Here is an 18,589-nt window from a genome sequence, read left to right as displayed (position 1 = left end):
GGTGCAGCTGTTAGTAAGCATAATTTTACAAGCTGAACTAAAGGGAGGGGCTACTCATCAATTAGCACTGGTCAGCTTGATGAGTTAATGACTGAATTTGGTATAATTTTCCTCTATTCAATACCTAATTCCCTCTTTACCCTTTCCTATCCAGTCCTCTGACTGAACTCTTACTTTCTTCGACCCCGACGGCATTTGAGCATTCGAGGCCTAGGGGTTCATTTCCCTTTCCTTCCTCCTCTTTCTACTTTTCTGTTCCTAGTGCTGACCTGCTATGGCACTAAAATCGTCCTCCAGTGGCTTAAGGAGGGAAAGCTGGTGATCAACAAGATCTCCCAGCTAGGTCCAATGGACCCGTCGACCAACAGCAGGTGTGGTCCTCCAGACATTCTGGGGGTTGTGTATGAATGAAGTAGCCACCAAAACGTTAAAATATGGTGTTCACTTAAATCGGCTACAACTTGCCATTTAACCACTCCAATATGAAATGAGTACCATTAAGGTAAAATTATCCGGAGGTAAAATAGTCCCCCAATCGGATCTCTGGGCGGGGACTACTTTAATGGTACAGAATCAACTAAACATCTTACAATGGAATGCTGGTGGTAAAAAATCAGCCAAGAAGACTGAACTAGCCAATATACTCTCACATAATAATATAGATACCTTCCTTAATAAAGAAGCAAACCTTAATGCTGACCAATTAAAATATTTTAATTTTAAAGGTTTTAATATGAAACTGTTACCCAAAGGTAGACAGATCAGTAGCGGAATTCTCGCAGGTACATCAAAGAAATTAATTACAAATTTTCAAATCATAAAAGAAATGGATAATCAAGACAAATTAGAACTAATAAGAATTGAAGTATGGAAAAATCAACAAAATTTCAAAATCTACAGTGCCTATAATCCACCTAATAATCCCCTTGATCTAACTTTGTTTGATATACAACCTAAAACTATCATAATTGGCGACTTTAACGCCCCTCCCAACTTTGGGGCTACAATAATGTAAACCAACCTGGAAAAATGATCATGGACCTCCTAAATACTACAACTGCAGAACTTGTCTACAGAAAAGAAGATCCCCCTACTTTCATTCATTATTCTGATTCTGGTACAAATCCAGACTTATTACTAGTAACATCAGATATCCATCACGAAACCAAGAAAAAAATAATTGAAGACCCTGGATCTGGCCATAGAGTCATCATCGCTTCTATCCATCTCCACCAAAACCGAAGAAAAGAACTCTACAATAACAAAATAACATGGAACTTTAAGAAAGCGAATTGGAAACTATTTACAACAGAACTCGACAAATACCTCAAGCTCAACACACCACTAATGGAAAATACAAACTCAAATAAATTGAACAAATATTTCTGTGAATCTCTTCTTAAAATTGCAAAAAAGCACATTCCACGAGGCAAACCAAAAAAATACACCCCATTCTGGACAGACAACCTGAATTTATTGAAACAAGATAGAGATAAAGCAAGAACCAAAGCAGAACATAGCAAAACACCAGAAGATACTCAAGATTGGAGGAAGAAGACTGCTATTCTTAAAGAAGCAATCATAAGAGCAAAATGGAACAGTTTTAATAAATTTATTGAAAATATTAATTACAGAACCGATAGCGCTAAAACATATAAATTTCTCAAGAATATTTCCAACATACAGGAAAATACTAGCCAACCTATTATTCATAACAAAACACTAACAGATAGTAGAGATATAGCAAACGCATTTAATAAACACTACTCAAACTCTCACAGATTACATCCCAATATAAAAAAAAACTGACAAATTTATCAAAAGAGAATTACATAAAAATAATAAAAACAATATTACTTGTACAAAACCTGAAATATTTCATCAAAATTTTACTTCCAAAGAATTAAATATAGCTATACAAAATTTAAAAACCAAGAAATCTCCTGGCCCCGACAACATTCATTCCGAATTTTTTAAACATCTGGGGGAAAAAGCCAAGTCTGTACTTTTATCCATTTTCAATTTATCATGGAACACTTCAATTCCTGCAGCTTGGAAAAAAGCAATCATTGTACCAATTCACAAAAAAGGGAAACCTGCTCATGATGTTAATAGTTATCTACCAATAACACTGTTAAGCATGATAGCAAAAACCATGGAGTCCATGATCTCCAACAGATTAACTTGGTATTTAGAATCCCAAAATCTTATATCACCAAGACAAGCCGGCTTTCGACAACTACACTCTACCAATGAACAAGTCATACGCCTCGGCCAAGAAATAAAAGATAGTTTTAACAAGAAAGAAGATACCTTGGTAATATTTATTGACTTTCAGTTAGCATATATGACTGTTTGGAGAAATAAATTATTACTAAAACTCCAGAAATTAGGTATTTCCAGCAATATGTTCAGATGGATATCAGAATTCCTTAGTCAAAGATTCATTGCCAATAAATTCAATAACTCACTTTCTAGTTACAGACAAACATATCGAGGTCTACCTCAGGGCGCTGTCCTCAACACAACTTTATTCAATATTTATATAAATGACTTACCCTCCCTATTACAGGAATCAAACATGAAAACAGCACTATTTGCAGATGATATAGTTTTGTGGACTTGCGGATCTTACAGACATAGAGACATTGATTCAAAATTGTGCTCTTAAAGCTCTAAATCAACTACATGAATGGAATACATCAAATTTGATGACACTCAATTTAAGCAAAAGTAACTACCAAATATTTTCACTTGGTAAAAAAGAAAGAGAATTCAATATCCAATACAATGGCCAACACCTTCCTAGGACTTATGAATCCAAATATCTTGGAGTTATTTTCGATAGTAAGTTAACATGGAGCAACCATTTGAAATACATTTCTGAAAAAGCTCGTGAAAGATTCTCCCTTCTAAAAAGACTAGCAGGAAAGAAATGGGGATGGTCTAGGAATACTTTGAACACTACATACAAAATGTTTATACAGCCAGTGCCGACATACTGCGGAGAAATTTTAATTACTTCACCTTTCATAAACGAAATAGAATATGTTCAAAACCAAGCTCTCAGACTCATTACTGGTGGAATCAAAACAACTCCAATAGATTCTATGAGATTCCTCACTAATATTAACAGCATCAAAATGACAATAGAAGAAAAAGCACTGATTCAATATGAAAAACTTATTAGATTACCAGGAAACAATTGGCATTCATACAGTCCTCTCTGTATATTGAATACTCAAAGTTTCATATCCATTGTTCAAGAATTAAAACAGAAAATCAATATCCCGAATTTAAAAGAAAACCTACAAATTAAACCAAACCCTTTAACTCTATTAAATATAGAATATAATCTAAATTTAACAGAAGAAATACTAAAATCAGAAGTAAGACAATTAATATTAGGTACCCTCCACAAAACTGGCTTCATTTATACACTGACGGATCCTTGATCTCCAGAGAACAAGGTGCCAGTGCAGGTGTTACGTGCTGTCTCTTCTCACTTTATAGATCTCTTGGGTATGGAACAACAAGTTTTGATGGAGAAATCATTGCAATAAGTGAAAATATCAGGAATCTTCTATGCCACATCAATAAATTTGAAAATGCAGTTATATTGTCAGACTCCAAAGCAGCTATTCTATCAATAGTCTCTAAACACACACCTTCATTTCAAACAGCAGAAATAATTAAAATGCTCTCTCAATTAATATCACTCAATAAAAGAATTGTATTCCAATGGATACCATCCCATTGTGGAATCCTGGGAAACGAGAATGCGGATGCTTTAGCAAAGAAGGGCAGCACTGCTACTTACAGACCTGTTACTAAATCTATGTATTACTCTGTGAAAAGATTTATTAAATCTACATACTTAGGACTTCAACAAACAAAATTTGATAACACAATCCCAAGGGAAAAATGGAACTCTCTGCATCAAAATCCACAGTTAATTCCCAATTTACCACGAAAATCGTCTGTAGCTGCATTTAGATTGGCAAGAGGCCATGATTGTTTGGCCAAACACCTTCATAGAATTGGAATATATCAGTCCCCTAACTGCCCATTGTGTAACTCAAACCAAGAAATGGATTCAGAACACCTCAAAATCTGTGCTTCAGTGGCTGGCCATGATAATAGCTATCTTTAAAAAAATATTGGAGTGCAAGAGGTCAAATGACTTTATTGTCAAACGCCTGGCATTAGAAAACATCAACTACATATTGCAACCCCGTGTCTTCCTTTATGTAATCGATCATTTCTTAATAAATCAAGGTCTACATTGAATGAAGAAAGAGTTCGTTTTAGCCAAGATTCTGAAATAGCAAGAGCATGTAAATTTAGAGCCGAGAAAATATAATGCATTTTATCTAAATTTGTAGTAATACTTTTAACATTGATGTGCACTACCTGAAGAAACGAAGAATGTTTTTCAAATGTTGTTGCTAGGGTGTTTGAAATCTGAGGGTAGCAGAATGGGTTCTCGTGCAGGTCTGTTGTGGCTGGGGAGGATATAGGTGAAGGTCTTCGCTCTTGTCAGGGGTTTGACGGCCTGTTTAACCAACAAATAATCTTAGCCAAGTTAAACAAAATGTAACTAAGAAGTTGTTAAGAAGTTAGAAGAGCTAACCTAGAATAAGTATTAAAAAAAAGTAACACTGATAGTAGTAGTAGTAGTGGTAGTGGTTACAAATGGCTTTTAAGGAACTTGCAGATTTATTGCTGGCCTCACATAAGCTCGCCATTGGTCCCTATCCTGTGCAAGATTAATCCAGTCTCTATCATCATATCCCACCTCTCTCAAATCCATTTTAATATTATCCTCCCATCTACGTCTCGGCCTCCCCAAAGATCTTTTTCCTTCCAGCCTCCCAACTAACACTCTATATACATTTCTGGATTCACCCATATGTGCTACATGCCTTGCCCATCTCAAACATCTGGATTTAATGTTCCTAATTATGTCAGGTGAAGAATACAATGCGTGCAGTTCTGTGTTGTGTAACTTTCTCCATTCTCCTGTAACTTCATCCCGCTTAGCCCCAAATATTTTCCTAAGCACCTTATTCTCAAACACCCTTAACCTATGTTCCTCTCTCAGAGTGAGAGTCCAAGTTTCACAATCATACAGAACAACCGGTAATATAACTGTTTTATAAATTCTTACTTTCAGATTTTTGGACAGCAGACTGGATGATAAGAGCTGCTCAACCGAATAATAACACGCATTTCCCATATTTATTCTGTGTTTAATTTCCTCCCGAGTGTCATTTATATTTGTTACTGTTGCTCCAAGATATTTGAATTTTTCCACCTCTTCGGAGGATAAATCTCCAATTTTTATATTTTCATTTCGTACAATATTCTGGTCACGAGACATAATCATATACTTTGTCTTTTCGGAATTTACTTTCAAATCTATCACTTTACTTGCTTCAAGTAAAATTTTCGTGTTTTCCCTAATCGTTTATGGATTTTCTCCTAACATATTCACATCATCCACATAGACAAGAAGCTGATGTAACCCGTTCAATTCCAAACCCAGTCTGTTATCCTGAACTTTCCTAATGGCATATTCTAGAGCGAAATTAAAAAGTAAAGGTGATACTGCATCTCCTTGCTTTAGCCCACAGTGAATTGGAAAAGCATCAGATAGAAACTGGCCTATACGGACTTTGCTGTAAGTTTCACTGAAACACATTTTAATTAGTCGAACTAGTTTTTTGGGAATACCAAATTCATTAAGAATATTATATAAAACTTCTCTCTTAACCCAAATCTATGAGTAATTGATGTACTGTACCCTTATACTCCCATTTTTTCTCCCCTATCTGTCAAATACAAAAAATCTGATCAATAGTCGCTCTATTACGCCTAAAACCTCACTGATGATCCCCAATAATTATTTCATCTACTAACAGAGTTAATCTTCTCAAAAGAATATTGGAAAAAATTTTGTACGACTTCAACAAAAGTGATATTCCTCGAAAATTGCCACAGTTAGTCTTGTCCCCCTTTTTAAAAATAGGCCTGTTCTATAAAGACTAGTTATGATCCAAGTATCAAATCTCATAACCTTATTACTTTGCTGTGATCGTGCCAGAGAATCAGTCCCTTTCCGAGGCTTATTGTATGGATTCGTAACAAGCTGTTTTTTTACTGTGATGAGTTGTTAGCCCTTTGCACAACTCCCAAGCTGAAGGACCACCCCTTATCGGCTGTCCACAACTGCTTATTCAATATATTCGCAGCTACCCTCCATATCTGGAGGCCGTTTCCTCTATCCGAATCTGAGGACGTGCCATGGCGTGGTGATAGGGACCCACAATACATGGAATAATAATAATAATAATAATAATAATAATAATAATAATAAGAATAATAAGAATAATAAGAATAATAAAAATAAAAATAGACTCAGGAAAACTAACACTATAAGAAAATTAAATATCATAAAATGATATTGCACAACACCTCACAGTTTAGAAGTTCATAAAGCACAAGTTTTCCAGTGCTTTATATTTCCCACTTTAGCAAATATTATACTATCTATTCTTCAAACAGTAGAGTTGTCGAATTTGCTTATGGCTTCCCTTAACAGGCCATACCTTACCTTTGTCAAATCTTCCTTTATGATGATGCCATAGCCCTTTAGCTTCTTCTTCTAGAAGAAGACGTCACTCCTCTTACTATAACAATAAAATTTAGCGATAATCAGTCTCGGCTTACCATTGAAAGTCATGCTTCCTGTCTGGTGGCTTTGTCAATATCTTCGACCTTTAGGTCCACTCCTGTATTCACCATCAGTTCCACCACGAGCTTGTCGGTATCCTCACCAATCTCCTTTCGATCCTGAAGATTTTCACACATTGTCTTCTCTGATACTGCTTCGAATCATCTACTTTTCTTTTGAGTTTAATAATTCTACGGTCTCGCTGCTCGATCGTCTGTTTTAGGTCCTGGATGACATTGAAGTCTATGCTTTCTCTGCAGCTTCGACTCTATTACATCTTTTATTCGGTTGGGTGATGTTTGCAGCATGCCAGAGTCCTACATCATGCCGAGAAATGTTACCTTAACCATGCACTGCACTGTAGTTTCGAATGCTTCTGATTTCATCACTTTAGGTGTGTATGTATATACACACAATTAATACTTTTACACTTAATAGATACACACTATTCTAATGCTTAATTCCCGATATGCATTTTCAGAAAAACTTGTAAACAATGAGCAGTTTATGTGCTGTCACTCGCTATATGCCATGACACTCAGATGAGTAATAAGAAAGCAGATAAATGTAAATTGTGGTTGGTAACTTTTATGTGTGAGAAATGGCAACAAGTGAGCGGCATGCAGAAGTGAGCCACTTGCTAGACCAACTACTATGAATACAAAATATGTCTTACCTTATTATTGATAATACTCTGTTGGAATCATTATGAGAACTACTGATGATATAAGCATTGATTTCATTATTACCATCACTGCCTGGAATTATATGGACTACAATATTATGTTGTCTGTCGCATCTCTGACAAGACCATATTCCTCCCGAAACTGTTTCTCAAGGGACTACATCTGCCAACAAAAACCATATTAGTCTTGCATGCATTATCCTGCTGCGTAACTTCTCGAGTGTAAACTGTGCTGTTCTGTTACTTTCTGGGACTTTTACTTATGTTACATCATTCTATTTTTGTGCTCGGGTGTAGGTTCAATTCCCTCTTGGGCTGATTACTTGGTTGAGTTTTTTCCGAGGTTTTCTCCTACCATAAGGTGATATCATGTAATCTATGGCAAATCCTCGGCCTCATCTCGCCAAATACAATCTTATCACCAATTCCACTGATGCTAAATAACTCAATATTTGATACAGTGTTGTTAAATAAGCACTTAAAAATAATTCTTTCTACCAATAACGATAAAGAATGCGTCAGATATGAAACAATCATAACTGTAATTCTTCAGACAATTATCGCAACCTCATGTTCACCTTTATTGTTTTGGGCTTTTTCAACTCCAATTTCCTGTTCACTGAACAGGCGTAATTATGATTCGTTATGTACTGCAACATGGCGACAATTGCGGCCATTACAATTGATTTTGGCCAATGATGGAATTATTGATTCAATTAGAAAATATGTGTGGAGTTACAGTAGTTTCAACAGTTTGTGAAGTGCATTGTTATGATTTGAAAAGAGAAATATCAGCTCAACAGATTGCAAATATAGGTAATGATTAATTTTTGGTCTACAGAATTATCTGTTATGGTTACCATTAGTTATTAATGGAGAAAAATTCGCTCCAGCGCTGGGGATCGAACCGGGTTCTTAGTTCTACATGCTGAGCATTCTAATCACTGAGCTCAATCCATAGCACTGGATCGAATCACAGAGGGAAAAGTCTGGTTTGTTATACAGTGACAACATTTTATGTCCTCACTTACTTCCAGTTCTCTTAATAACGTGTTAGTCCACTAGTAGACTTTTTAAAGTCATATTTCGGGTCCCATCTGTTACTACAGAAATAAGTTGCTTTATGTTCAGATTCATTTCTTCTATATAATATATATTCTTCATGCTTGAAATAACTCTTCTCCTTTTGTATTTCCTTAAAGTGCAATGACATCAAGCAAATATTCTTATATAGAGGGATCCTTCGCGGTGAACATTACCACTTCTACTATATTGATATCTGTGTTTCCACCTAAACTGAGAGATTAGGCCATAGTTTGATGCATCTTTGATTTATTTCTCGTTCAGCTAGTGTTTCAATATCTCTTTTCCGCCTTTGTATTTTCTGTGTGGATAATTTCATACTGTTAGAAACATCAGATTATTTGGGACAAGTAATGTTAGCAACTTTATTCAGACATGATTTAATGAACTCTCCTTCATTATAGCACTTCAATGATTTTGCAATTTCGAAAGCAATAACAACTTGCATGAAGTTCTCTTTGACTCATATTTTGTTTAATCACATTTTAGTACCAAAACTATTTGAATTTAGTTTTCTTTTAATGTTTTAATTGCTTCGTCCTGTCCAGTCCTATGAAAAGAAAATTGTTTTTATCCTTATTTTCTACTGTATGCATTTCTGTTTACAATTACATTGGATATGTTCATGCTTACCTATGATTTCGTGACAATCATTATGACGTGTCGTAATGTCGCTCGATATTTGATGTGTAAGTGCCTATTAGAATTTTAGAACCCAATATGCACAACAAATATTGTTCCTCTCATTTTTCCTTAAACACATTTCCGAACAGATGTTGAAGGTTTTGAGAAAGAAGCAATCTAAATCTAAGCAGGTAACCAGCCACTGATAGATGCTTGTGTACTGGAGTTGTCAGGGAGTTGGATGGAAGGGAGAGGATGAAGCAAAGACAGTTTACTGCACTGCCTCTGTGACGTCACTATTGCTAGTGACCACGATTACATTTTTGCCATTCGGCTAATGGTGTGTCTTCATCCATTCATCTGATAGAGCTAAGACTTTCAGGCTTTCTCTTTAATTCAGCCAGAACTAACTACAACAAACAATATAAAATACAATATAGTTTTATAGACCCGGGTTCAATCCCCGGTGTACCCTCCGACTTATAACTTGTGTTGGGCAAGCTTGTGGTCCAGGTAACAAGGATTTTTCTGCAGGAGCTCCGATTCCCCTGTGACATTCCAACAAATCTACATAACTGGCTTCATATGGGTGAATGACGAACAGTCAAGTACCTGCCATTATACATCTTGATCACACAACTTTTAACACTGTATCACTTTGGAATATGTATGATAAGAACTTTTTTGTGTTAAATTTTAACGTACCTTGTTAACATGTTTCGACCAGTTCCGAAGATGACCAAAAATAGGTCGAAACATGTTAACAAGGTACGTTAAAATTTGACACAAAGTTCTTATCATACATATTCCGAAGTACCTGCCAGTAGTTAAAAAAAAATAATAATAATTAGACTTTGGAACTTCATGCAATTGCATGTTTTTACTGATTTAGCATATTGAAAAATTGAAAATGGATCTTTGCTGATCATAGTTTTTACGTTCGAATGCATATTTCGAGGGTTTTTTCCTTTAAATGCATATATATTTTTATTTTGCATATTTAAATGCATTTATTAACATCTTTCCTTGTTCTTCCCGATTTATTATCTAATTTCACTATTTTCTCTGTGATAAAAATAATAATTTTCAAGAAATATAAAACCAATATTGAAATCGTGGAGTTGCTGCAACGACATTAGATACTTTCTGATAGTTCGCTCTGATTTTTTAGAACCAAAACCGAATATATTTAAGCATATGCGACAATGAGTCACGTATTGTTGAGGTCATGAAATTGCTGCAACAATGGATACTGCTAGTGCACTCTGATTTCATAAAGCCATAACTGTATGTATTTAATTAAACACCTGCGAGAGTGAAGTCATGTGGATTGTAAATTTTCATTTCAACAAGAGGCAGTAACCACCAACCAAGTAAAGAACCAGAGCATGAATGATCTGCTTACAATTTTAACTGCCACCTATCTCATTGAGGAATTTGGAAGAGGAAAAATAAATGTTTACATGATATCTTATTTATACATTGTGTGCAAACTGCCTAATTAAAAGAGAGCATGACCTACTGAATTCAAATATTTATGTACAATTAGTAATTAGTACATTTAAAGAAAAGAAAAATGGATTTAATAAAAAGATGACATGATTATTATTTCACATTATTTTCGTATATCATATTATTGTTAAACTAAATAAACCTCAAGTGTATAAAAATATTAGAGATTTATATAAGAGCATAAAGGAATTTAAGAAAGGATATCAGGCAAGGGGTAAACATGGTCAAGGATGAGAATGGTAGCTTGCTTGCAACACTCATTCCATCCTGAACAGATGGAATAACTACTAAATGTGCATAGGCGAAATAGAAATCATTGGGTCGATATTCAGATACAAACTGCTGACCATTTATACCCAAACTCACACTTTCTGAAGTCGAAATTGTGATAGAAAATCTGAAAAAGTACAAGTCTCCAGGTATCTTTCAAATTCCAGCAGAATTAATATAAGAGGTGGAAACACATTAGCTAGTGAAATCTTTAAGCTTATACTTACTATTTGGGAAAAGGAAATTTTACCTGACTAATGAAAGGAGTCCATAATTGTACCTATTTTTAAGAAGGGGGAAAAGACTAGTAACTTCCGAGGAATATCACTTTTATTGATGTCATACAAAATTTTGCCCAATATTCTTTTGAGTTTATGCCTTATGTAGATGAAATTATTGGGGATCATCAATGTTGTTTTAGGCGCAATAGGTCGACTATTTATCAGATTTTTTGTATTTGACACATATTGGAGAAAAAAAGGGAGTATAAGAGCACAGTACATCAGTTATTTTAGATTTCAAAAAGGTATATGACTCGGTTGAGAGAGAAGTTTTATATAATATTCTTATTGAATTTAGTATTCCCAAGAAACTAGTTTGATTAATTAAAATGTGTCTCAGCGAAACTTACAGCAGAGTTCATATAAGCCAGTTTCTGTCTGACGCTTTTCCAATTCACTGCGAACTAAAGCAAGGTGATGCACTATCACCTTTACTTTTTAACTTTGCTCTAGAATAGGGACGGAAAACAGACACTCTCAGAGAGCTTAGCATCTCCTGCTACAGTTGCTGTTGTACTCATGCTGACTGCTCTGTTTACAGTACGAGTTTTCCACACCTGGTCTGGAATATGTCATTAGAAAAGTCCAACAAAACAGGAAGGGTTTGGAATTGAATGGATTACATCAGTTGCTTGTTTATGCAGATGGCGTGAATATGTTAGGAGAAAACCTACAAATGATTAGGGAAAACACGGAAATTTTACATGAACCAAGTAAAGCAGATAGGTTTGGAAGTAAATCCTGAAAAGATAAAGTATATGATTATGTCACATGACCAGAATATTGTACGAAATGGAAATATAAAAATTGGAAATTTTTCCTTCTAAGAAGTGGAAAAATTCAAGTACAGTAAAATCCCTCATATCTGGCACCCAATTAACCGGCAATACCAAAATAACGGCACTTTTGGCTAGGCAAAAAAAAAAAAAAATCATTCATGCTTGAAAACATAGGCAGAAAACCCCGTTATGTCCCTGGAGATCGGTAAGCTGTCACTTGGGCCTTGCAAACAATTCGCAGAGACGATATCTTTAAATTTAGCACTTGAACTCTCTCATTAGAAGGGGTGTTGGACGAGTCTAAATAGGAAAGTGTGAAATTCTCTGTTCCTACAGTGCGTTAAAGTTTCATTCGGGTGATAGTATATATAAAGAAGAAGACATTAGAGATATGTTAAAGAGGTTCAAATCATCGAGCGCTACTTCATCTTCATAGTTGCGACATTGGCTACACTGCTCTGCATGTCACATGGCTATTTAAAATTGTCTTAAGGTTACGAAAATGTTATTTTTTACGCTATTATGCATTACAATAAATTATGAAGTGATGAATGTACATTACTGTATTCAATACTAAAAATAAACATTGTACGTATTTCAAAACTTTATTTTTAAATATCTACATATATGAAAATTACTAAATTTAAACATGGAAAAAAATGTTTGTGCAGTACAGTATGTCATTACATAACCTATAAACGTATTTTCCAATTAACGCTGCAAAATCAGTTACTGGCACTGGCTTTGTCACACAGTTGCTGGACACGAGGTATTCTACTGTACCTCGGAGCAACAGTAACAAATATAAATGACACTCGAGAGGGAATTAAACAAAGAATAAATATGGAAATGCTTGTTATTATTCAGTTGAGAGGCTTTTATCGTCCACTCTGCTCTCGAAATAGCTGAAAGTTAGAATTTATAAAACAGTTATATTACCAGTTGTTCTGTATGGTTGTGAAACTTGAACTCTCACTTTGAGAGAGGAACAGAGGTTGTTCGAGAGTAAGATGCTTACGAAAATATTTTGGCTAAGAGGGATGAAGTTACAGGAGAATGGAGAAAGTTACGGAACGCAGAACTGCACGCATTGTATTCTTCCTAACTTATGAGGAACATTAAATCCAGACATTTGAGATGAGCAGAGCATGTAGCATGTATGGATGAATCTAGAAATGCATATAGAGTGTTATTTGGAAAACTTGAGGGGAAAAGACCTTTGGGAAGGTCGAGACATAGATGGGAGAATAATATTAAAATATATTTAAGGGAGATAGGATTTGATGGTAGGAACTGGATTGATCTTGCTCAGGATAGGGATTGATGGCAGGTTTATGTGAGACCAACAATGAACCTCCGGGTTCCTCAAAAGCCATTTGTAAGTAAGTATTTTTTACTTCATATACTTCATATTTTAGCATATATTTCACTAGTTTTTACTGCATAGGTGCATGCTTATTTTCTGGTTCTGTGGTCTAGTAATAATACAGTATAGCCAAATATATGAGTACAATAAGACTTTTAGTTGCATGATTTTAGATTATGACGTGTGCAACAGGGGTTGTATCTTTTTTGGCCACAGAAAAAATGAAAGTACTAAATAAAGGCTGTCTCTTATACTGCAAAGATCTGAAAGTGAACCTGCAGAAACAGAACTCTATGCATTTCACGGGAAAAGTAGAAAGAATTATTACAGGACACACAATGTTCATTAGAAAACTGTAGTTACATACTCAAGTGCATTTCCGAATATGAATCCAGAATGTATTTTATTTTATTTTTATTTTAGTAGGTTATTTTGCGACACTTTATGAACAGCTTTGGTTATTTAGCGTCTGAATGAAGTGAAGGTGATAATGCCGGTGAAATGAGTCCGGGGTCTAGCACCGAAAGTTACCCAACATTTGCTGATATTGGGTTGAGGGAAAACCCCGGAAAAAACCTCAACCAGGTAACTTGCCCCGACCGGGAATCGAACCCGGGCCACCTGGTTTTGCGGCCAGACACGCTAGCCGTTACTCCACAGATGTGGACTCCAGAATGTAGATCAGCCGTTTTCAACCAGTGTGCCATGGCAGATTAGTATGCCATGAGTGATCCGCGGTGTGCCGTGAGAAAACGAAAAGGTTGTCATAGTAAATTGGAAAAATAAAAGTGAAAAGAGTAGTAAAAAGTAAGTCCACAAGAGTCAACATTTAGCGAATGCAGTACAAGCCAACATTCAGTAAACATATTTCCTCTAAAACCCTCAAAATTCCCTCATTGGTTGGAAACCACTGGTGTAGATTATGAGTGTACCACAGGTTTTTAAATTACTCCTTTAGTGTGCCACATGTTGAAAAAGGTTAAAAAACGCTGATGTAGATAGTTGGAATTTATAAAAAGATTTGATTGTTGTTTTAGATTTTACCACCTAAACTGGACAGTTTTGGACGTGTGGTGGAACAGCCTGTGGATACATGGGAACCGCGCAGTGGAGTGGCTCTTGCTCTGGCTCAAATTGCACCGCTTCTCACTCCAAAGTCTGTTTCGCACCTCATCACATTTTTTGTATCTGTTGGGCTTGGAGACAGGAGTCCAGAAGTCAGAAAAAATATGCTGGCAGCAGCATTGGCTGCTGTAGATCTTCATGGAAAGGTGAGACATTTTTCAATAGCCTATTTAATTATGCTGAATGCTTTGCAGGAGCCAGTTTTCTCAGTTACAGGTTATAGACTGGAAGATTAAAGGTTCGATTCTTTACAGAATTGAGAGATTTCTCTCTCTGTTGTAATTTCTAGAATGGCTCTGGCTTCCTCAATCTTGTATAGGCACCGTGCAAACTCCTCTGGTGGCGACTGTTGTTACTAACTGCAGGACAGCAGCGATAGAGTTGTGCTTGAAGCGTATGAATATATTTACTTAACATCTCAGGTTAAATTAGAAATATGGATGATCCTAAAAAGCGGAAAGGTAACGCAAATTGCTGTGTTCTTGAGTGTAGTAATGCTTGTAGGAACACACCAACCGATATTGTTTTTATTCATTCCCAAAACAGAAAACTGAAGCGCAACGACGCTAATTGTGGATCCATGCAGTACGCAGACGAAAGTAAATAAGGCTACACTGCTTGTAATCATAGTATTATTATATAGCTACTAGGGCTAATATAAAAAATAGAATGTATATAGTATTATGTTTATAAATAACCATTAAGTTAACAACGACAGGAATTTATAATTTAAATTTCAAAAAGTACATAATTACGGAGTTCTTTACATATATATTATGTATAATATTAGCAACAATAAATAATAATATACTTATTTTTAAATGTATTCATATCAATATTTAATTCTTGATTTCAAGTGTTGATGGTTCACCTTGGAAACCAACACCCGCAACAAGAATTTACGGTATTCATTTTATTGGGAACGAGATCAGGACACCCCCAAAACTAGCATACCGTTCCCAGTATTTTTCTAAAGGATTACAAGAAAAAGACTGCCTCATCTCAACTAGCTCCGGAAAGTTACGAAAGAGACGCAAAAAGAAGAAGAAAAGATGAAAATTTAAGTTTTATGGAAGGTGAATGCTCAACAAATGTTATTTCGAAAAATGAAGTAGCCATACAGGCAGAAGTAAATGAAACCATTCTTAGTGATTTTGTTTTTTCTTTCACAATTGAATTGTGTGAATTGTCTACTCAAGTGTCTATTCCATTACATGCCGAACTGAAGTCACATAAAAAATGTTATGACAAGAGTTCAAAAACTGATGATATGTTTAATGAAATGCAAGGTTTCCGAGATTATTCTACAATAAAATAGAGACAGAACTACCTGACTTAATGGGAGTGATATTTGTGGTTTTGAATATATTGTTAAAATTGCTGCCAATTGAAACACAATCATACCCATAGAATCATAATAAGAAATATTTCCAATTCTATCATTTAACCCAAAAATAGGTACCATAGATAGTCGAAACGCCCAAGATGTAGATCATACATATTCTGTTTTGCCATTTTTATTAATGAATTTCACATCGAAAGCCTTCAAAAAATTCTGTCCAAGAGTAAGATTAGTAAAGAAAATCGTCTACTCATATTTTAAAATTAAAATGAAAACTGAATTGTCGTATTCTGCTATGAGGGTGATGTTCGGAGTTAATCGTACAATTATAATTATGATGTATTTTTACCGCCACTTTAATGTTGTTGACATCCACAATGGTTACTGTAATTATGGGTTTTGGCCTAGCAGAGAAAGTATTCAGGAAACAATGCCTGCAATATTGAAAAATGTAGAGTGACAATTAATTGTTCAGAAGTGGAACAGCCACCCAATGTGGATCAGATGGTGGCCTTCAAATCTAAATGCTACCGTGGCAGATCGAGTGACACATTCATAACTGATTGCGGATTATTGACTTTATTAGAAGGTGGTGATGAAGTCAGGTTTTCCCGGAATAATAACAAACCCCTCCGATAAAGGGATCATTGTTGTTACTCCACCGTATCTGCATGATGGTAAATTAACAGCTGAAGAAGTCGAAACTACTTACAGCATTGCCAGTGTTCGAATTCGTGTTGAAAGGTGCATTCAGCGAATTAAAATATACAGTATAACATTTTACACAAACTATCAATTGAACTGCTTCCGCATGTTTATCTTGTTGTTTATTCAACTGTCCAAAGAGAAGTCTGAACCTCACAAGTGATACCAACAAGGCACCACTTATGAGGCAACTAGGCCAGAATATCATGGGGTAGGGTGGCCAGTTCCAGTGGCGGCTCGTGGGTACTGAATTCAGAGGGGCTGCATACAAAAATAAACCATGCAACTTATCTTATTTAAAGATTAGTTCCATGCGCCTTGTCTTGTAGGTTGCAAGTTTTTTAATCAACTTCTTATTAAAATCCGATATGTCGTTTAACATAGTCTTTACAATGGAAAACATAGCTAATGCGGTCAGTCTCTCTTCTCTTATCGTATTTCTAAGATAGGATTTTACTCTCTTCAAGCACGAAAAGCAACTTTCTGGTTCGAAAATTGTCATTGGTACAGCGATAGCTATGCGTAGTATTTCCACAACTTCTGAAAATGAGGTCTTTAAGTTCTCAGATAGAAGAAACTGCAAGAGCTTGACTGGATCACTGATATTTCTGAATTCTTGTCTCTGATACAACACAGTGAGTTACGTTTTTAGTTTGTCTTTATCGGACATTGGAAAAAGCTTCACACATACATTTAGGTCATTGTCAGGAAATGATTTTTTGTAGCATTCAAATTTTTCTTGACACAGATGAGAAGATAATATCAGATGATCTATGAACTGGAATCGAGTGCTAGCTTGTGTGATAATGAGGTCACACACTTCCTTGAGTCCCGCAACCCTTGTCTGAATCCCTTCGACCTTACGACGCTTTTTAGGGTTTTCATTTTCACAGATCTCGCTGCTCAACTGTGCACTGTTCCGTATTGTCTGGCATTTAAAAGAATCCTGCGGGACAAAATTCCGGCACACCGGCGACGCTTATATAACCCCCGCAGTTGCGAGTGTCGTGAAATAAACCATAACTTAATTATTTTATATGAAGATTTGAATCTTAGAAATATCTAACTGGCGATGTTGCAGTTGGTTGTATAATATATCTACATGATACATTAATAAATGAAAAAAAAAAAAAAAACTGAGCCAAAAATTGAATTCAGGATCTTCAAGAGTATGCACCAGGGTGCGTGCCTCATTTATTGTGATGTTGTTAGATATTTCAGATTCCATTATGGTTTGAAAGCATTCTAGCAATGGCTCCTTCTTCTCATGAACAACATTTACTGTTCTTATTTTAAAACTCCATCTTGTTGCCCCAGCTGATGGAATTGTCTTTGAAACACATTAATCTAATACAGGCTGTGTGGAGATCGAGAGAAGAAAGCAGGGATACTGGATAAATTAGCAAAAAATATGCGAGCTTTGTAGGCTATTTTGTTCAGCGGCCCTTTCCATTTATGAGATTCAACTGATGGGCACTTAATTTCACATTTCTCCTGAATTGTTAAGGTACTGAACTGAATAGACTGTAAAATATTGTACAGAATTAAACATTGTCGCACTTGTTATACTCACAACATTAAAGAAAAGGTATTTAAAACTGCGCGCTACTGACAAACTGCTGCAAATTTTGCAGCGCCTCGAAACTCTGGATTCATGGCGAGGGGCAGCAGGGGGAGGGGTAAAACTAATGCGGAAAGCATCCGAGACGAGACTGGCAGCTCCAGGAGAGGAAGTGGCTTCACCAATCCGTCCTTGTCTATCGTTTCGCTCTGGCAGCACCAGGGGAAGAAGTGACTTCACTAACGACTGCGTGCTTGTCAATGAGAGCGAAATTAAAAAAAAAAAAAAAAATTCGAGCCGCTAAATAGAGATTGTATAATAAATATATTTCACAACATAAACGAGACAAGAGCCGCAAATGTCTGGGGGTGCTGCAGCTCCGCAGCCCCCCTTCGAAAGCCGCCCCTGGCCAGTTCCTTTTCCCTTCGATTGCATATATCGCCGACTAGCTACAAATTACACTAGTCAGACTTCATATGCATACAAACAATATTGTTCTTCCTCTGACACATATCGTCAA

General features: G+C 35.8%; 1 protein-coding gene across 1 annotated transcript in view; it reads left to right on the top strand.

Annotated features, from left to right (window-relative positions):
- The window catches only part of l(3)80Fj (lethal (3) 80Fj), a 499,933-nt gene that overhangs the window by 219,517 nt on the left and 261,827 nt on the right, over window positions 1-18,589 (top strand). The window contains exon 20 of the mRNA XM_069845727.1: window positions 14,374-14,607. Coding sequence (XP_069701828.1) covers window positions 14,374-14,607 — 234 coding nt within the window. The remainder of the gene's footprint in view (window positions 1-14,373; window positions 14,608-18,589) is intronic.

Source organism: Periplaneta americana, chromosome 14, assembly GCF_040183065.1.
Source record: "Periplaneta americana isolate PAMFEO1 chromosome 14, P.americana_PAMFEO1_priV1, whole genome shotgun sequence".
Lineage (NCBI taxonomy): Eukaryota > Metazoa > Arthropoda > Insecta > Blattodea > Blattidae > Periplaneta > Periplaneta americana.
This window is presented reverse-complemented; position numbering and strand designations above follow the sequence as displayed.